Source organism: Staurois parvus, unplaced genomic scaffold (genome assembly GCF_062004578.1).
Source record: "Staurois parvus isolate SC_StPar_1 unplaced genomic scaffold, SC_StPar_1.0 ptg000860l, whole genome shotgun sequence".
NCBI classification, from domain to species: domain Eukaryota; kingdom Metazoa; phylum Chordata; class Amphibia; order Anura; family Ranidae; genus Staurois; species Staurois parvus.
The window spans coordinates 3,886,348-3,912,500 of NW_028318656.1; the positions used below are offsets into that span (position 1 = coordinate 3,886,348).

Sequence of the window (26,153 nt, forward strand, 5' to 3'; positions counted from 1 at the left end):
ATGGTGTGTGGTGGTGATCAGGATGGTGGTATGAGATGTGGCGGTGATCAGGATGCTGGTATGGAGTATGGTGGTGATCAGGATGGTGGTATGGGGTATGGCGGTGATCAGGATGGTGGTATAGGGTATGGCGGAGATCAGGATGTTGGTATAGGGTATGACGATGATCAGGACACTGGTATGGAGTATGGAGTGTTCAGGACGCTGGTATGAGGTATGGTGGTGATCAGGATGGTGGTATGGGGTATGGCGGTGATCAGGATGCTGGTATGGGGTATGGTGATGATCAGGATGCTGGTATGGAGTATGATGGTGATCAGGATGCTGGTATGGGGTATGGTGGTGATCAGGATGCTGGTATGGGGTATGGCGGAGATCAGGATGGTGGTATGGGGTATGGCGGTGATCAGGATGGTGGTATAAGGTATGGCGGTGATCAGGATGTTGGTATAGGGTATGGCGGTGATCAGGACGCTGGTAGGGAGTATGGGGTGTTCAGGACGCTGGTAGGGAGTATGGGGTGTTCAGGATGGTGGTATGGAGTACTGTGAGCACTGGGACAGGTGACAGGGGCTGACTGGACCCCTTTTTCTTCCTACACTGGGGCGGTAATCAGGGACACTGGGATGGCTGCCACTTCAGTCTGTGAGTTTAGATGGCTCCTGCCAGGCTGCTGTACCCTCAGGCTGCAATATCGCCTCTCTGTGCTATCACACTGGGAGCAGAGAGAGCCGATGCTTAGGTTCACGTTCTGTTGTTTACTATGTGATTGCTGTGATTGGACACAGCAATCACTTTGTAAAACACCATGTGATCTCCCAGACACAGCGGTAATGTGATCTTCTTTGTCCGGGTGATGCACCGATCGCCCAGGAGCTCCCGGGTGAGCGTTCTGTGAGCCGCGGACTGATGTACAAGTATGTTAGCCCGCATCGGCAAAGCTTTCCGCCTGCCATCTACAGACTATGGGCGGACCGGAAGCGGTTAAAGAGAACCTGTCACCAAAATATCATCGTATAGAGGACTTTTTAAAAAAAAAAAAAAAAATTTAATTACACCAAATTCCCCCTGATTTTTTTTTTTAGCACCCCCACAAGCACACATATGGATGTAAATACAAATTTTGGGAGTGCCTACGTGTGAAAATTTAAACTGCGTTACACGCAGGCGACACGGGGAAATATTTTCGGCTGTAATTATGTTTTGTGAGTTACACATTACACTCAGACTCACATTTTACATGTTTTTTTTTTTTGCAGAAAAGGCATTGCATATCTCTCTTCTGCATTTAGATCCCGTCATTCGAGTTTTTCAACGTTCCCTTTAATTTCACTGTAGGCTCCATGCACACTGGGCCCAAAACAACACCAGTTCCTGAGCAGAAAGAAACGCCCATATAGAGTATTTTTGTACACGTGTTTAGGAGAGTTTAGTGGGGGTTTTTTTCTGCCTTAACCCCCTGCCCTCCAGAGGATTTACCCCCCCCCCCCCCCCGACCAGGCCATTTTTTGCGTTACGGCGCTGCATTACGTTAACTGACAATTTCACGGTCATGCAACACTGCATCCAAATGAAATTTACGTCCTTTTTTTCTCACGAATAGAGCTGTCTTTTGGTGGTATTTGATCACCTGTGTGTTTTTTTTATCTTGCGCTATAAATAAGAGACTTCCAATTTTGAGGAAAAAAAAACAATATTTTTGACTTTTTGCTATTAAACATGTCCAGTAAAAAAATGTAAAAATCAAATTTCAGCATAAATTAGGCCAAAACGTATTCTGCTCCATGTCTTTGCTAAAAGAAAATCCCAATACATGTAAACTAATTGGTTTACTTGAAAGTTCTAATGTTTTTCAAATGGCGGCATAGATACTGGGATTTTTGTTTATTTTTTTTTTATACTAGTAATGGCGCCGATCAGCGACTTTTTGTGGGACTGCGGCGGGCATTCTGACACTGGGGGGGAACTGACTAACTGCCACTGATATCCCCAGTGACAATACAGTGATCAGTGCTAATAAAAAGCACTGACACTGTAGTAATGGCACTGGGCAAGAAGGGGTTAATATCTGGGGCGATCAAAGGGTTAACTGTGTATTAGTCTAGGTTCACACCTATGCGTTTTGCAGAAACGCACAGCAGTCCATTTAACGTGATTTCCTATGGTACAGCTTCACATCTCCACGTTTTCACCCGGTGCATTTTTTGGAAAGGTTCAGGGACTTTTTTGAACGCAAAATGTTGCTGTTTCTATAGACTTCAATGGGAACACTGAAGAAAAGCATGTAGTTGGTTTTTTTATGCGTTTTTGCCATGTTTGTGATGCGTTTTCCGTTTTAAATCTGCCTAACAAGAAAAAAAATCAAAACGTGGCAAAAATGCAAGTGCAAAACACAATGCAGAAACGCATCAAACGCAACCCGCACAGGTGTGAACCTTGGGTAATACAGTGATCAGTGCTAATAAAAAGCACTGACACTGTATTAATGGCACTGGGCAGGAAGGCGTTAACATCTGGGGCCATCAAAGGGTTAACTGTGTGTTAGTCTAGGTTCACATCTATGCGTTTTACAGAAACGCACAGCATTCCATTTAACTTGATTTCCTAGGGGACAGGTTCATATCTCCACGTTTTCACCCGGTGCATTTTTTGGAAAGGTTCTGGGACTTTTTTGAACGCAAAATGTTGCGTTTTCTATAGACTTCAATGGGAACACTGAAGAAACGCATGTAGTTGGTTTTTTTTAGGCGTTTTTGCCACGTTTTTGATGCGTTTTCCATTTTAAATCTGCCTAACAAAAAAAAGCAAAACGTGGCAAAAACGCAATGCAGAAATGCATCAAATGCAAGCCACAGAAGTGTGAACCTAGGGTAATACAGTGATCACTGCTAATAAAAAGCACTGACACTGAACTAATAGCACTGGGCAGGAAGGGGCTAACATCTGGGGCGATCAAAGGGTTAACTATGTGTTAGTCTAGGTTCACACCTAAGCGTTTTGCGGAAACGCACAGCAGTCCATTTACCATGATTTCCTATGGGACAGGTTCACATCTCTGTGTTGTCACCCGTGCGTTTTTTTTGGAAAGGGTTGGGGACTTTTTTGAACGCAAAATGTTGCGATTTTAGTTCCATAGACTTTAATGGAGACGCTGCAGAAAAGCATGTAGTGCGTTTTTACATATTACATACATAGTTAGTCTGGCTGATAAAAGACAAAAGTCCATCCAGTTCAACCATAGAAAAAAAAAACTTATAATCCTATACCCACAGTTGATCCAGAGGAAGGCAAAAAAAAAATGATGCTTTTTTGGATGCATTTTAATCTGCCTAGCAACAAATTGAAAAAAAAAATGCAAAATGCATAAAAATGTGGCAAAAACGCACTGCAGAAACGGACCAAATGCAAATTGCATAGGTGTGAACCTAGCCTTAGGGACTTTTTATATTGTGTACTGTGTTGTGTCTTACTAAGCAGACCTGCTGCTTTCTATCTCTCTGCACAGCAGAGAGATACAAAGCAGCATGTCCTTGCTGGTAGGAGAGGGATCTGTGTGGTTTATACTCCGTTCTCTCCCCTCTCAGCCCTGCCAATGATCACCGAGTCCCGGCCGGGACCTGGTGATTGGCATCCTCAGCAGCCAACAGCGGCGTGGGTACAGTGGCGCACGCCCCCCACCCAGAAATGTAAAATCACATATATTTACATGATTTTGCACAGTACAGCCGCATGTAGCAGTACATCTGCTATGGGGAGGCCGGCAAGTAGTTAAAACCCTCCTCAAAAATGCAAACCAGAAGTGTTTTTTTTCTCTCCCTAATGTGCATGAACACCTAAGATAACATTGAGCTGCATGGTGCAAAATCTGGTGCAGCTCTGCCCAGGAACCAATCAGCTTCCAGGTTTTATTGCCAAAGTTTAATTGAACAAGCTGAAGTGAGAAGCTGATTGGCTCCCAGGCACAGCCGCACCAGATTTTGAGTGCTCCAGTTTTAATAAATCTCCCCCTGTGTGCACAGTGTTGCAATGCCATTCATTATTGGTGGACTGCTGTACATATTGTATATCTGTATGATTTTCTTTTTTTTCAGATGTTGAACAATGGAAATTGTAGGCAGAATGAAGAAGGCAAAGAACCAGAGGGGACGGCTCCGTGTTGTAGGGTGAATACTAACCTTCTGAGACATTTATTTAAAAAAACAAAATGTGTCAAGCATTCACACAGCCATTACGAATAATTCCTGTAATTTGCCTTATATGATTATTTTCCTATGGCAGTGCCATCTAGTGCCCATAATGTGGTATTTTCCTGACTGAGGTATTTCAGGAAAAGTTAACATTATGGCCACTGGATGGAGCCGACAATCCCAGGAAATAATAATATTGGGCCAATTTTGGGCATTGTTTGTAATTTGTAATATATTTTATAAATAGACCCCTAAGGGCTGTAGAAAGCTGTGTGTTGCAGTTAGCTGCATTGTTAGAATAGCAAATGCTATTCCTCTATTACTATTAAGGGTATATTCAAAAAAATCTAGATCAGCCATTCTCATCTAGGGTTCCTCCAGAGGTTGCTGGGATACAATGAGCTTTGGCTGATGGACACTCCATCTGATGGTGCCTGCATAGTTCTGTGTCCAATGCCACTGGGCAGAGCCAGCAATGTGACACCAATGATCCTTTTAGTGATCTGTAAGGGGGACATTCTTCCCACTGTCGACAAATCAAGGGGGGCATTCTTCCCACCAATCACCAATCTAAGGGGACATTCTTCCTACTGACTACCGATTGAAGGGGACATTCTTCCCACCGATCACCAATCTAAGGGGACATTCTTCCTACTGTCTACCGATTGAAGGAGACATTCTTCCCACTGATCACCAATCTAAAGGGGACATTCTTCCCACTGACCACCACTGTGAGGGGGACATTCTTCCTACTGACTACCAATCTAAGGGGACATTCTTCCCACCGATCACCAATCTAAAGGGGACATTCTTCCCACAGACTACCAATCTAAGGGGACATTCTTCCCACAGACTACCAATCTAAGGGAACATTCTTCTCAATGTCTACCAATCTAAGGGGACATTCTTCCCACAGACTACCAATCTAAGGGGACATTCTTCTCAATGACTACCAATCTAAGGAGACATTCTTCCCACCGATCACCAATCTAAAGGGGACATTCTCCCCACAGACTACCAATCTAAGGGGACATTCTTCCCACTGACTACCAATCTAAGGGGACATTCTCCCCACAGACTACCAATCTAAGGGGACATTCTTCCCACTGACTACCAATCTAAGGGGACATTCTTCTCAATGACTACCAATCTAAGGGGACATTCTTCCCACACACTACCAATCTAAGGGAACATTCTTCCCACAGACTACCAATCTAAGGGGACATTCTTCCCACCGATCACCAATCTAAAGGGGACATTCTTCCCACTGACCACCACTGTGAGGGGGGCATTCTTCCTACTGACTACCAATCTAAGGGGACATTCTTCCCACAGACTACCAATCTAAGGGGACATTCTTCCCACAGACTACCAATCTAAGGGAACATTCTTCTCAATGACTACCAATCTAAGGGGACATTCTTCCCACAGACTACCAATCTAAGGGAACATTCTTCTCAATGACTACCAATCTAAGGGGACATTCTTCTCAATGACTACCAATCTAAGGGGACATTCTTCCCACACACTACCAATCTAAGGGAACATTCTTCTCACAGACTACCAATCTAAGGGGACATTCTTCCCTCAGACTACCAATCTAAGGGGACATTCTTCCCACAGACTACCAATCTAAGGGAATATTCTTCCCACAGACTACCAATCTAAGGGAACATTCTTCTCAATGACTACCAATCTAAGGGGACATTCTTCCCACACACTACCAATCTAAGGGAACATTCTTCCCACAGACTACCAATCTAAGGGGACATTCTTCCCACAGACTACCAATCTAAGGGGACATTCTTCCCTCAGACTACCAATCTAAGGGGACATTCTTCCCACAGACTACCAATCTAAGGGAATATTCTTCCCACAGACTACCAATCTAAGGGAACATTCTTCTCAATGACTACCAATCTAAGGGGACATTCTTCCCACACACTACCAATCTAAGGGAACATTCTTCCCACAGACTACCAATCTAAGGGGACATTCTTCCCACAGACTACCAATCTAAGGGGACATTCTTCCCACAGACTACCAATCTAAGAGGAAATTCTTCCCATAGACTACCAATCTAAAGGGACATTCTTCTCAATGACTACCAATCTAAGGGGACATTCTTCCCACAGACTACCAATCTAAGGGGACATTCTTCCCACAGACTACCAATTTAAGGGGCCATTCTTCCCACAGACTACCAATCTAAGGGGCCATTCTTCCCACAGACTACCAATCTAAGGGGACATTCTTCCTACAGACTACCAATCTAAGGGGACATTCTTCCCAATGACTACCAATCTAAGGGGACATTCTTCTCAATGACTACCATTCTAAGGGGACATTCTTCCCACAGACTACCAATCTAAGAGGACATTCTTCCCACAGACTACCAATCTAAGAGGATATTCTTCCCACAGACTACCAATCTAAGGGGACATTCTTCTCAATGACTACCAATCTAAGAGGACATTCTTCCCACAGACTACCAATCTAAGGGGAGCATTCTTCTCAATGACTTCCAATCTAAGGGGAGCATTCTTCTCAATGACTACCAATTTAAGGGGGACTTCCATCCCACCGATCACCAATCTACTGGGGATATTCTTCCTACTGATTACCAATCTAAAGGGACAGTCTTCCCACAGACTAACAATCTAAGTGGGACATTCTTCCCTCTGACTACCAAACTAAGGGGGGGCATTCATCCCACTGACTATCAATGTAATTGGGACGTTCTTCCCAAAGACTACCACTCTAAGGAGAGCATTCATCCCACTGACTACCAATGTAATTGGGACATTCTTCTCCCTGATCAAAAATCTAAAGGGGACATTTTTTCCACTGACCACCACTGTGAGGGGGACATTCTTCCCACAGACTAACGATCTAAGGGGACATTCTTCCCACAGACTAACGATCTAAGGGGACATTCTTCCCACAGACTACCAATCTAAGGGGGGCATTCATCCCACTGACTACCAATGTAATTGGGACATTCTTCCCACTGATTAGCAATCTAGGGGGACATACTACCTACAGATGACCAATTTAAAGGGGACATTCATCCCACGGACCACCAAGGTAAGGAGCATTGGGCCTCATTCATGCGGCCAACCACTGTGTACCCACCCATGCAGGCCTGTCAAACCTGGCTGTTCAGGGGAGTACATACAACCACTGTATCTGCATGCACATACACCTGCACACAACTGGGCAGCACCAGGTCCATAAACAAAAGCCTCATTCATGCTTTGCAGGCCTCTGTTCCTCTGCGAATGAGGCCTTATTTGCCCTGACCCCCAATAGGTTGATTCTAGCAAAGGTTCTTAGGGACCTGAAAATTATTTTAAGGGTTCCTATGGGGTGAAAAGGTTGAGAAATGACTGATCTAGATATTTGACTGATACATCAGTTCTTATATGGCTGGAGAAAATTGTAAAATAAATACAGTTATGAGATATTTTGGAACAGATTGTGCTTTATGACATTGAAGCAGGTAAAATGTAATCTATCTATCTATCTATCTATGTATATGTACACTGCTCAAAAAAAATGTAAGGAACACTTTGAAAACCCATCAGATCTCAATGGGGACAAATCTGCTGGATCTCTATACTGATATGGACGGGGTAATGTGTTAGGAACATAAAGATGTCCCATCATTTGATGGAAATGAAAATGATCGACCTACAGAGGACTGAATTCAAAGACACCCAGAAAATCAAAGTGAAAAAATGATGCAGCAGGCGAGTCCATTCTGCTGAAATGTCATTGCAGCAACTCAGAATGGTCCTTAGTAGTTTGTATGGCCCCCACGTGCTTGTATGCAGGCCTGACAATGTCGGATCATGCTCTGAATGAGACAACGGATGGTGTCCTGGGGGATTTCCTCCCAGATCTGGACCAGGGCATCACTGAGCTCCTGGACAGTCTGAGGTGCAGCCTGGCGTCATCTAATGGACCGAAACATGATATCCCAGAGGTGTTCTATTGGATTTAGGTCAGGCGAGCGTGGGGGCCATTCAATGGTATCAATTCCTTCATCCTCCAGGAACTGCCTGTATACTCTCCCCACATGAGGCCGGGAATTGTCCTGCACCAGGAAGAACCCAGGACCCACTGCACCAGCGTAGGGTCTGACAATGGGTCCAAGGATTTCATCCCAACATGGTAGTCAGGGTGTCATTGTCTAGCCTGTAGAGGTCTGTGCATCCCTCCATGGATATGCCTCCCCAGACCATCACTGACCCACCACCAAAACGGTCATGCTGAACCATGTTACAGGCAGCATAACGTTCTCCGCGGCTTCTCCAGACCCTTTCACGTCTGTCACATGTGCTCAGGGTGAACCTGCTCTCATCTGTGAAAAGCACAGGGTGCCAGTGGTGGACCTGACAATTCTGGTGTTCAATGGCAAATGCCAATCGAGCTCTATGGTGCACAGGGCCTATTAGAGGATGTTGGTCCCTCAGGCCACCCTCATGAAGTCTGTTTCTAATTGTTTGGTCAGAGACATTCACACCAGTGGCCTGCTGGAGGTCATTTTGTAGGGCTCTGGCAGTGCTCATCCTGTTCCCCTTTGCACAAAGGAGCAGATACCGATCCTGTTAAGGACCTTCTACGGCCCTGTCCAGCTCTCCTAGAGTACCTGCCTGTATCCTGGAATCTCCTCCATGCTCTTGAGGCTGTGCTGGGAGACACAGCAAACCTTCTGGCAATGGCATGTATTAATGTGCCATCCTAGAGGAGTTGGACTGCCTGTGCAACCTCTGTAGGGTCCAGGTATGGCCTCATGCTACCAGTAGTGACATTGGCCCTAGCCAAATGCAAAACTAGTGAAAAACAGTCAGAAAAGATGAGTAGGGAAAAAATTGTCAGTGGCCTCCACCTGTAAAACCGTTCCTGTTTTGGGGGTCATCTCATTGCTGCCCATCTAGTGAACCTGTGCACCTGTTGTTCATTTCATTACCACCAAAGCAGCTGAAACTGATTAACAACCCCCTCTGCTACTTACCTGACCAGATCAATATCCCAGAAGTTTCATTGACTTGATGCTAGACTCTGATTAAAAAGTCTTCTTTTCATTTTTTTGAGCAGTGTATATATATATATATATATATATATATATATATATATATATTATATGCACACAGTATATATATCATCATTGATGCAGAATGAACTACGTTATAGTAACTGCAGTGCAGGTTTTATGAAATGCCTCCAGTTCCTGAGCTGTGATTGGTTAATGATTTTTATTCAACATTAGTTACTTAATATGGCCGTTATAAAAGTAGTAAATGTTTATTCTCACAATGTATTTTCCCCGGAATTCTCCTTAAACAGCTCAGCATACATTTCTATGCATGGTTTAGGTATATGCAGATATTTAATGTAGCAAAATTAATATTACCTCTTCCATCTTTTTTTTTTTCTTCAGTTTCCCTGGCATCTTTCCACAAAAAACAAGATAATCTGTGCATTGGCTGCAGTAGTATTAGTTTTAGCCATAGTACTCATGTCCATCTACCTAACATCCCATAAAGAAGGTAAGTTAATTTATGAATGTTACCGCTCTTTAGTGATGCATATTCTTCTGCATTCTTGGTCATCACCTGATTACAATTCTACACTCCTATCTATGTGGGTGACACGGGCATGGCCAACAGACGGCTGTCAGGGGAAACCAGTGATTGGATTGGTCATTAACACTCCAGACTGCTATTGCCTCCTGCCTATGACCCAAGACAATCCTGTCCAGTCCTCATTGCCACCTCCCTTCTCCATTCACGCACACCTTGCTATGGCTAATTAGGTGAAAAAGAGGAAAAAACTTTTTATTAACCCCTCGAGTTGGATGGGGAAATGCGGTGACATTTTTTTTTCCAAATGGCTCTTGCCACTGGACATGAGTTGCATGGCGACCGTGCTGGGTTAACACGATATTTCCTATGATCGTCAGCTCTACTGAGTGACTATAATGTGGTATTTTCCTGACTGAGGCATTTCAGGAAAATACGGTGCTATGGGCACTGGATGGAGCTGACGATGATAGGAATTAAACCTATTAGACACATTACAGGAATTATTTGTGAAGGCTGTGCGAGTGTTGAGACATTCACACACCAACTTTTTTTTGTATATAAACTGACCCCCTTAGTGTCCTGCACAAAAGCCTGATATTGTACATATACACTTACCGACCACTTTATTAGGTCCACCTTGCTAGTGCCAAGAAAATCTCCCCCCACACCATGACACCATCACCACCAGCCTGAACCATTGATACAAGGCAGGATGGATCCACCACACCATGACACCACCAGTCTGAACCACTGATACAAGGCAGGATGGATCCACCACACCACTACCAGACTGAACCATTGATACAAGGCAGGATGGATCCATTCTTTCATGTTGTTTACACCAAATTCTGACCCTACCATCTGAATGTCGCAGCAACCATTCTGCCCATCCTCCTCTGACCTCTGACATCAACAAGGCACTTTCCTCCACACAGCTGCCACTCACTGGATATTTTCTCTTTTTCGGACCATTCACTGTAAATCCTAGAGATGGTTGTGCGTAAACATCCCAGTAGATCAGCAGTTATTGAAATACTCAGACAAGCCCGTCTGGCACCAACAACCATGCCACATTCAAAGCCACTTAAATCTCTTTTCTTCCCCATTCTGATGCTCGGTTTGAACTTCAGCAAGTCGTCTTTACCACGTCTAGATGCCGAAATGCGTTGAGTTGCTGCCATGTGATTGGCTGATTAGCAATTTGTGTTCCCAACCAATTGAATAGGTGGACCTAATAAAGTGGCCGGAGAGTGTATGTGGTATCGTAGCAGTCAGGAGTCAGTTGTCATTGTCAATTTGCCTCCTTCTTTTTCGCCTCACTTTTATGATTGTATACTACACATTCTTATTGTTTTAGTCCTAAACATATTAAAAGCATACATGAAAAAACAATTTGTCACCATGCATAAGAATTCGAAAGTAGTTGTCGTCTGGTTGTGTCACCTTTGCACACATGACACCATTTCTTGTAGAGAGACAAGAAAAAAGAAGGCACACTGGCCTAGAGCATTATCCCAAGGGAGTTTCTTACAAATGTATACTCACAAACCAAAGATGGAATACAGAGATATGGAAATAAATAGGTCATCACAGAGGACAAGGGGGCGCTCTTTACGTCTGGAGGAAAAGAAATGTAATCTCCAAACATGGAAAGGTTTCTTCACAGTAAGAGCTGTGAAAATGTGGAATAGACTCCCTCAAGAGTTGGTTGTGGCCAGCTCAGTGGGTTGCTGTAGGAAAGTCCTGGATTGTTTCTTGGATACACAGAATATAACTGGATATAACATTTATAGGTAAAGTTGATCCAGGGAATATCCAATTGCCTCTCGGGGGATCAGGAAGGAATTCTTTTCCCAGCAGGAGCAAATTGGATCAAGCTTTGCTGGGATTTTTGCCTTTCTCTGGATCAACTGTGGGTATAGGATTATAACTTTTTTTTTAAAATGGTTGAACTGGATGGACTTTTGTCTTTTTTCCACCAGACTAACTATATATTCACATCAGTCCCTAACCCTCAAGGGGTGTACAATCTAAGGTCCCTAACTCACATTCATACATACACATACTAGGGACAATTCAGACAGGAGCCAATTAACCTACCAGCATGTAGGTTAATGTGGAAGGAAACCAGAGTACCCGGAGGAAACCCATGCAGGCACAGGGAGAGCATGCAAACTCCAGGCAGGAGGTGGGACGTGGCTGGGATTTGAACCAAAGACCCTAGTACTGCCAGGCGGGAGTGTTCCATGCCATCCCAGCATCCCATCCATCCATGCCATCCTTCCATCTGATCCATGCCAACCCTCCATCCCATCCATGCCATCCATGGACTTTTGTCGTTTTTCAGCCAAACTAACTATGTTACTAAATAGTCCACAATCACAATGGTGGGTAGGACCCAGATGGATTCGCACGCCAGGTGAACTCCATCCGGGAATCCGGACGCGTATCGAGAGCAAGCTCTCTTCCTCAGAGCCTTGGGATAATGCACTAGGCCAGTGAACCCTCTTTTTTTTTTTTTTTTCTTGTTTTTCTGCAGTTGGCTTTTGGAATACCACAGCCAGTTGAGGGTAGCAAGCCCGTCTAGATCCCTCGAGTTTTCTTGTTGAGAAAATGCACACAAGGTCTGACACGAGTCCTCCACACTCATGCGCAGGAGATTTTGGAATTGTGTATAGACGCCATTTCTTGTACTCTAGGTAATGGGGCCGGCTGTGATCGTCTGGTGTCCATACATGAGAATAAATCGTACTTCAATGAGAGTGTGAGTCACTGTAAAATGAACAATGGCAGACTCCTTGAGGAAAAGGATCTTAAGGTAAGACATTCTGTACAGAAGGAACAAATGGGTCAGTTTTAACAAATGTACCAGTGTAGACCCTGCAGTACGTGACTTAAAGCAGTATTAGTAAAAAGATAGGAAAGTAGATCATATTTACCTGTTTTAAACATTTTTTTACTCCATTTCTTCAGTTACTTCCTGGTTTTCTTGCAAATTATGTCATACATCCCAGGAGTCTCCTGGAGGGGTTTTCTTAGCTAAGCACACCCTTCTGCCTGAATGGCTGAGCTAAGGGCCGATGGATTCCAGGAAGTAAATGCTACATGAATCATCTGCCCTTACCTAAAAGTGGAATTCCAGAGGTTTTTATGTTTGTTAAAATCAAAAACTGTAGCTGCTGACTTTTAATAAACACACACTTACCTGTCCCGGGGTCCAGCGATGTTCTCACACACGCCGTCCCTTCTCCCCTTCTCTCCTCCATGGCGCCGGCGTCTCTACTGTGACAGCCTGGTGCCCACTGCGCATGCGTGAGTCATGCCATGTCTCCTGATTGGTCCAACAGTCACCTGGGACCTGTGAAAGTTCCCAAGAGGAGACTGCGGGAGGAAGGAGGGGGCCAAACTTCAAATATGGCAGTGGAGAGGGGGAGGAGGCAAATAAGCGGAGCTTCTGCTTTTGAGTGGAACTCTGCTTTAAGATGGCCACGGCGAGAAATGCTATGGGGGGGCGATTTCTCAGAAAAATAAAGCATGGAGAGATGAATATTAACCATTTCAATACTCCCTCCCTTCCTGCCCAGAACAATTTTCAGCTTTTAGCACTCTCACACCTTGAATGGTAATTGCACGGTCATGCGGCGCTGTACCCAAGCTAAGTTTCTATCATTTTGTTCACACGGTTAGAGCTTTCTTTTAGTGGTGTTTAACCACCACTGATGTTTTTTTTTTATTGATAATTTTTTTGTGTGTTTCTGTTATGAAATTTTGCAAATAAATAATTGTTCTTCATAAATTTAGGCCAAGATGTATTCTGCTACATGTTTTTGGTTAAAATAACCCAAATCAGTGTTTATTATTTAGTCTGTAGGAAAGTTATAAAGTCCACAAATAAGGCTCCGTTCACATATATGAAGTTTTGTGTTTGATGCTTTCTCCAGTGCTTTTTGCAGTTTGGTTTTGCATTTTTTTGCACAGGTTTTTGATGCGTTTTTTACTGCATATTCTTCAGATCATTTTTTTTTGTTAACCACTTGCCCTCCTGAGGATTTCCCCCCCTTCCTGACCAGGCCTTTTTTTTGCGTTACGGTGCTGCGATACTTGCACTGACAATTGCGCGGTCATGCAACGCTGCACCCAAATGAAATGTACATCTTTTTTTTTACCACGGATAGAGATTTCTTTGGGTGGTATTTGATCACCTGTGCATGTTTTATTTTTTGCACTATAGAAAAAATCCCGACAATTTTGAGAAAAAAAAACAATATTTTTGACTTTTTGCTATAAAAAATTTTAAAAAATCAAATTTCATCATAATTTATGCTAAAACATATTACACTCCATGTCTTTGCTATAAAAAATTCCCTATATGTGTAAATTAATTGGTTTACGTGAAAGTTATAGCGTTTACAAATGGTGGTATAGATACTGGGATTTTTTTTTTTTTACTAGTAATGGCGGTGATCAGCGACTTATAGCGGGACTGTGGCGAACATTCTAACACTGGGGGGAACTGACTTGGTGTCATTGACATCCCCATCAATACAGTGATCAGTGCTAAAAAAAAAAAGCACTGACACTGTACTAATGACACTGGGCATGAAGGGGTGTAATGCATTGCTGGATGCAATAACTAAAAGCAAGTCATATACACATAATACACAGGTAGTCACACAGGTACATTTAACCAGCATTTACACCATTAATTATTCTAAGCATGTGAAAGACCCTCTGCCAAATGAACACCTGCCCTGGCACATCATAACATTCACCCGGCACTCCAAGAAATAACAGAATCCAATTGCAACATTCTTGCACTGTCATAACCTCCACTGTTATTATCACACGACACACAGGAGGATATATCTTATAGTCATCTCAATCTGCATAACAACACACACCAATAAGAGTGTGAGCATTGCAGCATGAAATAGACACATCTTTTGACAGTGTCACAGCATAGAATTAATACATTACCAAAGCTATGGGAAGACGGGAAGGAACAGACTCCATCTGAACCATAATGTACAGGGGGTCACGGGGAAGCTGTAAACATGACCAATTGATGAGTCCATATAGCCTTGGCAAGAGTCCCAGCGTCAGAGTGTGCTCGTCTGCATAGGAAGGCTCTCGATCTATCCCGCTTAAACTTCCCGGCTTTTAAACCCTTTTCCTGGCAGCTTTCCCGAAGTGGGCGGGTGCCACACCCACTCTAGGAGGAGCTAGCAGAAAGGTTTCATGAAGATAACAGAGTCACGCCCAGCCACCATATTGAATAAACAACATTATCTAAGGATATCACACTTTTGCTTCAGATCAGCTTCTTAGCTACCCTAAACTTTTTCTAACTTCTCAAGCAAGTAGACATCTTTAATTACACAAACAAGTTCTTATCTCCTAATGTAACATTCCTAGATGTCATAAACAATTTTAATCCCACAAACAAGTTCTTATCTTTCTTTAAGCAGTTTAATATCTTGTGACTCTGTTCCTTTAGCCTAGAGAAATGACATCAGTCACTTCTCATGCTCCTGGCATCTGGGCAACGATGCTTTATTGTAAAAATTACCAAGAAACAAAGGGTTCAAGGCCAACACATTTCATAGGCATTACAACATGAGGGTTAACATGAGTTAACATGAGGGGCGACTAAAGAGTTAACTGTGCTGGGAGTGTTTTACTAGGGGGCGGGCTGTGTGTGCTTCACTGTAAACATACTGCTCTGGATGGTTGTGCTGTGCACAACCATGCAGAGCAGTGTGTCTGAGTTGACAGGGAGCAGGACTGTTAGTAAACAAAACAGTCCTCCTCCCCGTCGGTGATCGTCGGAAAACACTGGGCACCAGCGAATGATTGCCGGCTGGGGCCCGGTGATTTACAGCCGTGGCCCCTACCCGGAAATGCAAAATCACGTGTATATATATATATATATATATATGTGATTTTGCACACCCGTGGCGCCCTGTAGCAGTATTTCTGCTATAGGGCAGACAGGAAATGGTTAAAGTGGAATTTTTGTTGTTGCTGCTGGACAGAATAAGAATGTAAAACGTGGCAAAAATGCACTGCTTTTTGCTTTTAAAAAAGTCCCTGACCCTTTCTAAAAAGCATATATGTGAACATGTCCCATAGGAAACCATGGTAAATGGACTGTAGTGCGTTTCTGCAAAAAGCACTAAAAAACGCATTGGTGTCCAGGATAGTGATCCTATAGAGATTCTCCTCAATTCCTCTTTTGTTTCATTTATTAATGGAATGTAGTTTGCCTGATATAAATTCCTAAGGGATGAGGCTAATTTTATTCCCAAATACTTTAATTCTCTTTCCCTCCATATAAAGGAAAATTATTTTTGTAATGCCTTTTTTTCTTTTAACGGGACATTAATATTTAAAATCTCTGTTTTTAAAGGATTAAATTTGATAAATTTCCGTAATACTTTAATATTCTTATTAAATTGGGTAGTGTTAACCTAGGGTTTACAACATAAAATAACATATCATCTGCATATGCTGCCGCCTTATGTTCTATATCCCCTATCTGTATCCCTTTTACATCAACACTATTTTGTATTGTCACGGGAAGCAGCTCTAAAGATAAAACAAATAACAGGGGCGAAAGTGGACATCCTTGTTTCATTATGCATTTTGAAGAACCGTGATAACGAGCCGTTCACCTTTACAGCTGCTGAAGGTTGGTTATACAGTTTTCCTATTCACTTTCTCATTTTGGGTCCTATTCCCAGTACCTCCAATGTATACATCATAAATCCCCCAGTCCACCCTGCCGAGACTTCGGGAGACTTCTCTCTCTTACTTTTTTGCAGGAGGAGTAATGACCCATTAACCCATTATCCCATCCTTCTCTCCCTGGGATGAACCCCACTTGATCTAAATCTATCCAATGTATCTAAATCTTTCATCCTTGTTGCTAATACCTTTGCATATGATTTCATTTCAATGTTCTGTAATGATATTGGTCTATAACTAGCACATTGGGACCGATCTTTTCCCTCTTTGAGTATAATTGTAATATATGCCTGTAATGACACCTTCCCTCATTTCCATCCCTTCTCCTAATGCATTCATGTATGCGCACATTTTTAGTACTAATTGTTCTTTAAATTTCTTATAATATCTCACTGTATAACCAGCTGGTCCAGGACACCTCCCTGCTGCTGTACTCTTCAGTGCTGCTTGAATTTCTTCCTGCGTTATCGGTTTTTCTAACGCTACTAAACCTTTTTCTTCCACTCTCGGTAGTCTCGCTTCCTGTAAGTATATCTGCCTTTTTCTAGTTCTTTATTCTTTCTCCTCATTTGTTTTTTTTTTGGTTTATCTCTTTTTTGGATTATTTTCTGTTGTATGTCTTTTACCATTTTCTTTTTATGCAATTGTTCCAGTTGATATAATTCCCCAATTATATCTCTTATTGTTTAAGTATTTTCCAAGTATACCATGTCCACAGCCACACCTCTGTTCAAGTATACCACGTACACAGCCACCCCTCTGTCCAAGTATACCACGTCCACAGCCACCCCTCTGTTCAAGTATACCACATCCACAGCCACCCCTCTGTCCAAGTATACCACATCCACAGCCACCCCTCTGTCCAAGTATACCACATCCACAGCCACCCCTCTGTCCAAGTATACCATGTCCACAGCCACCCCTCCGTCCAATTATACCAGGTCCACAGCCGCCCCTCTGTCCAAGTATACCACATTGACAGCCACCCCTCTGTCCAAGTATACCACGTCCACAGCCGCCCCTCTGTCCAAGTATACCACATCCACAGCCACCCCTCTGTCCAAGTATACCACATCCACCGCCACCCCTCTGTCCAAGTATACCACGTCCACAGCCGCCCCTCTGTCCAAGTATACCACATCCACAGCCACCCCTCTGTCCAAGTATACCATGTCCACAGCCACCCCTCTGTCCAATTATACCACGTCCACAGCCGCCCCTCTGTCCAAGTATACCACATCGACAGCCACCCCTCTGTCCAAGTATACCATGTCCACAGCCGCCCCTCTGTCCAAGTATACCATGTTCACCGCCACCCCTGTCGAAGTATACTACATCCACCACCACCCCTCTGTCCAAGGTTTTGCTCACCTCCTCATAAAAAGAAATCAGATTTGTTTGACAACTTCTGTCTTTCATGAATCCACGCTGTCTGTTGCTTAAAATATTTTTTTTCCAGCAAGAACTCATCTATGTGGTCTTTTATTAAACTCTCCAGTATCTTCCAAACTATAGAAGTTACACTAACAGCTCTATAATTACTTGGTAAAGATTTTGACCCCTTTTTAAATATTGGCACCACATTGGCCTTACGCAAATCCAGTGATACTATGCCAGTCATTAAAGAATCCCTAAAAATTAGAAACAATGGCTTTGAAATGACAGAGCTCAATTCTTTAACGCCCCCGTGGGTGTATGCCATCTGGTCCAGGGGCTTTATTCACCTTTATTCTGTCAATATTTTTTGGATCATATCAATTGTGAGCCAATGTGAATCATCTGGAGCTGTGTCAGTACCACGCCCATTATGGACAAGAGCTTCCCCATGCTCCTTTGTATACACAGAGCTGAAGAAGGTATTAAATAAATTTGCCTTCCCTTTGTCCCCAGTCACCTCCTCTAGATGATTCTGTAAAGGGCCTACATGCTCGGACCGGACCTTTTTACTATTAATATATTTGAAAAAATTTTTGGGGTTGTGTAACGGACATGTAAAATTTATTGTAACGGACATGTAAGATTTGAGTGAAAATATGGAATCATAGCCATAACAGGTTGAGTAGATTAGATTATGTCAGGCCCTTTCATTACAAAGGTGTGTTCAGGAACAGTCTGGAAATTAAGGATGTATATTGAGCCCCTGGGCAGTAGGGATATGAATAGATGTACAAACAAGGGGTCATCAATTGATCTGGGATACAGATGTGTATGTATACACAATTACTCAATAGGCCTTACAGACTCAGTCATCAATTAGCATCAATTAGCGTTAATTAGTCTAAAGCCCCGCCTCCTGGATGTCATACCTTTGTGTTAATGAGATGATCACCTGCTGGGAAAACCTGTTTAGGGACTTGTTACACTAGACAGGATGGCTAGGTTTAGGCGTTCATAAAAGGGGTACGTTTAATCTCTTATAAATGCTGAAATATTAGTCGGAGAGAGATGGAAATGCTTCTGTTGCGCAGGGCCTGCTGTGCGCTACATTTGCATATAAGAATCATATTTGTGGCTTGGAGAGAAAGCCGGGAAAATGCATGGAATGATTAGATGACGCGGGGGTGCGACAGTCAGATGGTGTTTGGTACTGTTGCGATCGGGCTGTCGCGCTGGTGTCAGATATCCAATCCCCGACTTGGTGTTCAGGCCAGTCTTGGCCCAATTGAACTTGGGCACGTCCATAAACAGTACCTCTTGTGGGCAGGTCAGGACCACCTCCCCCAGGGTCAATTGGCCGAAGACTAATGTCCCGCCCATGTCCTAATCCCAATAAATTGAGTACACGGACATTTGGACATTGGTGATCCGTACGGAGCTGGTTCGATTGACCAGTGGATTGCTAAAGTGTTATTCTGTCTTTTTATTCCCTTTTTATTTTACAGTAATTAGTCATTTGTGTGTCTTCTTATATCTTTTGTATTTCTGTAACTTTGTATCTTTTGTACATATTTTATGCACTGCCCACTTTGGGAAATTAAATCTTAAAATTAATTAGTGAACTTCTTTGTATTTAAGCACGTGCTCATATCTTCGGAGAGACTAGATCGGAGAGATTAGATTGTATTATATTTTAGTGCCTTTAAAACGCTCGGTTAAGCTCATTGCCAATTTGTATGCAACTGCACTGTGAGTGGGCAGATTGCACGCAGATTGCAAAGGTAACAGATCTGCCAGACGGAGATCTGTGTGTGTGTGGTGTCTCAACAGACCGTTCTGCAGATAAACTGTTGGGTGGTGGCAGGCTACCTTTTTGGTGCGTCTGGTGTGGGGGTGTGTGGACAGTGGAAGGGTTATCAACACCGGGGTTCAAGCTAGGATAGCTGAAGGAACCTTAGAAGGGTGTGTGATTACTAAGCTGGTCCTCAACTCTAATCAGGGCACCAGGTTGTATGTAAGATCGTATCTGCCAGTGTGTGGTCGACCAGCTGGATTGGAGTGGAGTCTCCATCCGATGGTGGCCAGAGGTAGTGCGGGCTGTGAAAAGGTATCACGGCTGATCTTATATACGGTTTGAGATATTCAAGTGTAAATCCCTTTATTCCCCCTCTTTACCACCCTGTCGCGGCCGCACGCGTGCGTCACGGTTAGCTCGTCGCTGTGGGCGTGGCATGTGGTGGACACGTGACAGGGTGATTGTTGACAAATCCTTGACAGGTTGGTTGTGCTATCTTTTGCAATCTGTCTTTCGTTTTCAATTTTTGCGGCCTTTATTTCCTTTTTGCATATTCTGTTATATTCTTTGTAATGTTTAACCGATGATAGTGTGCCTTCATTTTTATATTTAATAAAGGATCTCTTCTTATTATTTATAGTCTTTTTAACTTTGGGCGTAAGCCACATAGGTTTGATTTTTAGCCTTTTAAACTTGTTGCCCATGGGAATATATTTTGCAGTGTGTTCACATACAGTCTTTTTGAAGAACTCCCATTTCTGTGTTGTGTTCATCAATGCCAATATTCCCTTCCAGTCTAAGACTTGGAGAGCAGCTCTCAGCCTTGGAAAATTAGCTCTCTTAAAGTTGAGTGTTTATAGTGAAAGTGATGATTGAGGCTTACAAGTATGACTACATTTTAGAATAAGAGAAAATTGTGCTCTGTATATCTCTGATGTCACCAGATGAATTAATTCATTGTCATTAATCCATTTTGATGTTTTCCCAGACTGTTGGCCATTGTATTACAGAGCGGGAGGATTTCTGGGCCATTAAGAATGACAACAGGTAACTTGCCATCTCATAAACCTTTCTAATAATTAAAGTATATATAAACCCTCACCTTGTAAAGCAGCCCATTCAGTTTAAAATAAAAATGAAAGGCAAAACATTTGTTTATAGATATAAAAAACATTATAAATACCCTTTGATAGTGATCAGATTCCCTCTGTTCTCAGCAGCATAAGAGCTGGGGGAGGAGAAACAGTAGAACACTAATCTTTCCAGTAAATGGGTGTGCAGGAGTGGGGGAGGATGTGTCCTGACCATTCTGATCATTGGTGGAGAGCACATTGAGTTCCCAGCACTGTGCACTCTTGCCTAATGTGGTCAGTTTTTTTAAACTGGAAAGCAGAAGGACTGGCAGGAACACCAGGGATTTCACACAAATGAAGCAATAGCAAGAGAACAGGAGACATTTTCTTACAAGTACATGGTACAGCAGACACAGATCAGAATGATGAAATGTTAATAATATTAATGTGCATGTTCCTATAGGACATGCGGAATTTTAAAGGGTCAATCCACCCAAAACTGATATTGGGTAATATATCTTTGGTGAATCCTAGAGAATTAACCCCCTTGTACAGTCTCTTCTGTCTGATTCTATTGGTGGGATTCCCGGGTCTGTACCCCTGCTGTGCCATTATGAGGTATTCCTACCATCTCTGTGCTCTGTTCCCGGGTCTGTACACCTGCTGTGCCCATTATGAGGGGTTCCCACCATCCCTGTGCTGAGTTCCCGGGTCTGTACACCTGCTGTGCCCTTTATGAGGGGTTCCCACCATCCCTGTGCTGAGTTCCTGGGTCTGTACACCCACTGTGCCTATTATGAAGGGTTCCCACCATCCCCGTGCCGAGTTCCCGGTCTGTACTCACGCGTTTCCCATTATAAGGAGTTCCCACCATCCCTGTGCTGTGTTCACAGGTCTGCACACCTGCCGTGCCCATTATGAGGGGTTCCCACCATCCCTGTGCTGAGTCCCCGGGTCTGTACACCCGCTGTACCCATTATGAGGGGTTCCCACCATCCCTGAGCTGAGTTCCTGGGTCTGTACACCCGCTGTGCCCATTATGAAGGCTTCCCACCATCCCTGAGCTGAGTTCCCGGGTCTGTACACCCGCTGCGCCCATTATGAGGGGTTCCCACCATCCCTGAGCTGGGTTCCCGGGTCTGTATACCTGCTGTGTCCATTATGAGGGGTTCCCACCATCCCTGTGCTGAGTTTCCAGGACTTTTCCCCATATGCCGCACATGTGTGCCCATGAGCAGCAGAGGTTTCTGTGCTGGGAGCGTCCTGCATGCTCCCAACACAGTGTTCTTGACAGCTTGGTCTCTTTCCTGGGGATCGGGACTGTCCCCCAATCATGTGACCACTGTGACAGCCAATCGCAGTGGCTGGACAGGCCTTCCCACACCCAGGACATAACGGCACACTGAAAAGGATGCCAGCGTTAGGCAGGAAGGAGTTGAGCAGCTGTGAGATTTGATATGTATAGAAATGTTTGTGCTTCTGTAATATGTAATGTACCAGTGTAGGGTCACCATACACGTTACAATCTCTCCATACACCAGTGCTTGACAACTTTGCTTTGACTCCAGGAGCCAGCTAAAAAAGATAGGAGCCAGTTTTTTTTTAGCGTAGCGTGGGTTGTCAGCACCTGGGGCAAAGTAACTTTTGGGCGCCAAGCTTCACGTGATGCAATTTGCCACGCGACAATCATGTCAAAATTGCACCAAAGCGATTGTGCTGCGATCCCAAAATGCCCATGTATGAATGTAGCCGCCCTGGTTCACACATATGTGATTCTGCATGCGTTTTCAAACTCACAGATTCGCATGACAGGGTAGATATTGTGTGTTCCTATTGAGGTGGTTCACACAGATGCGATCCACACGCATTGCATTTTGAGTGCCACGATGAAAAGGGTCCTGTGCGAGTTTGTAGCGATGCGTTCCAGACTCACAAGTAAGAGTAGAGTGGCGTGTGGAGATAAGCATTCGCACAGGATTGCTATAGACAAGAGGTTTTTATTGAAGTCAATGGGAAGCAATTTTGCATTGAAATGAATGGGACACGATTCTGCATTGAAGTCAGTGGGATGCGATTTTGCTTTGAAATAAATGGAACACTATTTTGCAGTGAAGTCAATGGGATGTGACTTTGTATTGAAGTCATTAGGACACGATTAAGTGTTGTCATCAATGTGATGTGACAGGGGCTAAATGGTTAGTACTTTCTACTGGCAGTACTAGGGTCATGGGTTCAAATCCCAGCCACAACACCTCCTGCCTGGAGTTTGCATGTTCTGCCTGTGTGGGTTTCCTCCGGTTACTCCTGTTTCCTTCCACACTCCAAAGACATACTGGTAGGTTAATTGGCTCCTGTTTAAATTGTCCCTAGTATGTGTATGAATGTAAAGTTAGGGACCTTAGATTGTACGCCCCTTGAGGGTCAGGGACTGATGTGAATGTACAATATATATGTAAAGCATCGTGTTAATTGACAGCACTATAAAAGTACCTGAAATAATTAAATAAGTTGAAGTCAATGGGACATGACTTTGCATTGAAGTTAATAGGACATGATTAGGCATTGAAATCAATGGGATGTGATTTTGCAGTGAAGTCAGTGGGACTTGACTTTGCATTGAAGTTAATAGGACATGATTAGGCATTGAAGTTAATGGGATGTGATTTTGCATTGAAGTTAATGGGATGTGATTTTGCATTGAAGTCAATGGGATGCGATTTTGCATAGAAATCAATGGAACGTGATTTTGCAGTGAAGTCAATGGGACATGACTTTGCATTGAAGTTAATAGGACATGATTAGACATTGAAGTCAATGGGATGTGATTTTGCATTGAAGTCAATGGGACGTGCCTGGGAGGCAGTGTGTGAACCCAAGCGCCAGGACGCAATTTCTAGTGACCATGGCGACCTGACGCCTGGGATTTGTTTAGCCCAGCCATACAATCTCTGTAGTGTGTAATATGGGGATCTAGCTAATTAATTTTGCCCAAATCAGACAGGTCCTTGTACTATATACTTCTTGCAGATCCAAAGGAGATTGTACAATCAGATTGTGACACGTGTGGTGAGCTTAGCGATGGAATGACTCTCTGTCTCTTTGGCTCCATACAGGGATCCTGGAAAATGTTACATCTACAACACTAAAGACCGCTTTGTTGATATGGCCTGTGATACATGGAGATGGTTTATATGTGTGAAGGTCCCAAATGCCACCTGAAAAGAAAAAAAAAAATGATAATTTATTTTAATCTATTTCTAGTTTTGTCCTTTTTTATTATTTGCATAAAAACAAAATAAAAATAAATACAATCTAGAAGGGTCTGCTGTCTTTTTTGTGTAATGCCTTAGTTACCTTTACCTCTGTGCTGCCAATTCTGACATCCTTTTTTTTCCCCCGAAAACTGTGCCCAGATTCAGCTCAACACTCCCAGTCCATGTCATTTTCTTCTTTTACAGATAGCCCATTTGGGTCCTTTTTTTTTTTTTTATAATCATATATGTCGCGCTCTACAATGTGCATCTGAATTACTAAACCATATCACCATATAATATACAAAATTGATTAAAACACAGTAAACAAAACGTGCTGAAAAAGTGCTTCAAACAGTGCAAAACTGTGCAAAGTGCATTTCAAAAATCATATAATAGTCCACTCTGTGCTTGCAATTTTAATCGATGTGAAATACGGTGCCATGATACACTCTCAGTGTGAAATAATAGGTGTGCGCTCACCTCCTGTATTAGCCAAACTAATTGTGTGGCTAATAACGCTTTTTGTCCTTTATAGGACTAGGTGGTATTTTCCATATAGAGCAGATATAATCCTCCTGGAGATGGATATGTTGTAGTACCAGCTTTCTCCCACTGGGGGTCTCCCTCTCTCCTCTCCAAACCCGCTCTGCCTTAGTGGGTGGATGGGGGAAAAGGATTTCCCTCTTACTGTGCGGATCTAATAGCTGACTCCACCTCTCGGTATATTGCCGTATCATGCAAGAGGAAATAATAATAGTGCCTTATCCTTTATAAACAATGTAGCTTTATTTTGTATAATGCGCACTCACATGTAACAATCCAATAGTAAGCAGTGTGTTGTACCAGGTCCACTGTCTGTACTCGCCGTATCTCACAATGGCATCGTGGCGTCAGAGCCCTTCCCCTACGCAATACGCCACAGGGTCACGTGGCTTCCTCAGGGGTAATCAATTGGACGCCACCTCACCATGCTCTTTATATAGGCTATACAGGCGCCATTTTCCCGGAGTCCGCATGTGCGCGGCCATCTTTCAAGTGTCATTTACTATCATAGACGCTATTGTAGAATAAACTAAATGTACTCTGACTATTGATGTCACTTAGTATAGGCAGATAAGGACCTGGCACCACTAATCCCACTAAAACCAACATAAATTGACAAACATTTAAAATCATGTACATATATATATAGCATACATATTTAAAAATCTCATGTTATCCAACTTTATCATAAACAATCTACCCTCTAACAAATATTACATACCCTAAATGAACAATGTCAGTACAATAATTAATACTCTAACCAGTTTTATGTTATAATAATATTAATCTATTGAAATTGAATTTATGTAATTAAAACTCATTTAAAATATATACTAAAATGTATTGAGAGATAACCTTATCTATCTTGAATATTAAAACTCTATATCTGCCGGCTTGCAGTAAGGGACTGAGTCTGAGAGGAACACTGGAAGGAGCAGCAGCCCATCTACTACACTGGCCCAAGAAATCCTTACATTACATATACGTCCCTGTACACCCGGTGTAGACAGAGGTAACACTTTAGTGCAGTTCTTCTTTAACACAAGCTCAGGCACAGTAGTTGGGACTACGTAACAAATACAACTGTTGGATAATACAGTGTTAGTGTACAGTGCAGAGGTCAGGATTATGTTGTGTATATGATGCAGCATTTGTATTTGTCATGGTTAAGGAGTATGTATTGTACAACAGTGCTCTCCAAACTGATGCCCACGGGCCGGTTGTGGCCCTTTGCTTGCCTTTATCTGGCCCTTGGGGCACCCTTCCATCCACTAAGACCAGTTATGGGGGATTATTCCTCCGACAGGCACCAATGATGGAGCACTATTTCCCCAAGAGACACCAGTGATAGGGCACTATTCCTGCCCTGAAAGCCAACAATGGGGCATTATTCCTCCCGCTAAAAGCAACAATGGGGTATTATTCCTCCCGCTAAAAGCAACAATGGGGTATTATTCCTCCTGCTAAAAACAAAGATGAGGCATTATTCCTCTTACTAAAACCACCACATGCTTGTATGCATGCCTGACAATGTCGGGGCATGCTCCTAATGTCCTGGGGGATTTCCTCCCAGATCTGGACCAGGG

General features: G+C 43.2%; 1 protein-coding gene across 2 annotated transcripts in view; it reads left to right on the plus strand.

Annotated features, from left to right (window-relative positions):
• LOC149443329 (uncharacterized) overlaps positions 1-24,088 on the plus strand; it is a 36,339-nt gene extending 12,251 nt beyond the window's left edge. Inside the window, exons 3-8 of one of the 2 annotated variants that reach the window (XM_089655668.1) lie at positions 4,092-4,163; positions 9,634-9,742; positions 12,478-12,596; positions 16,930-17,049; positions 20,686-20,744; positions 23,884-24,088. In XM_089655668.1, coding sequence (XP_089511794.1) covers positions 4,092-4,163; positions 9,634-9,742; positions 12,478-12,596; positions 16,930-17,049; positions 20,686-20,744; positions 23,884-23,989 — 585 coding nt within the window. In that variant the 3' untranslated portion in view covers positions 23,990-24,088. The remainder of the gene's footprint in view (positions 1-4,091; positions 4,164-9,633; positions 9,743-12,477; positions 12,597-16,929; positions 17,050-20,685; positions 20,745-23,883) is intronic. The other variant, XM_089655669.1, reaches the window with a different exon arrangement.
• Positions 24,089-26,153: the final 2,065 nt, after the last annotated feature.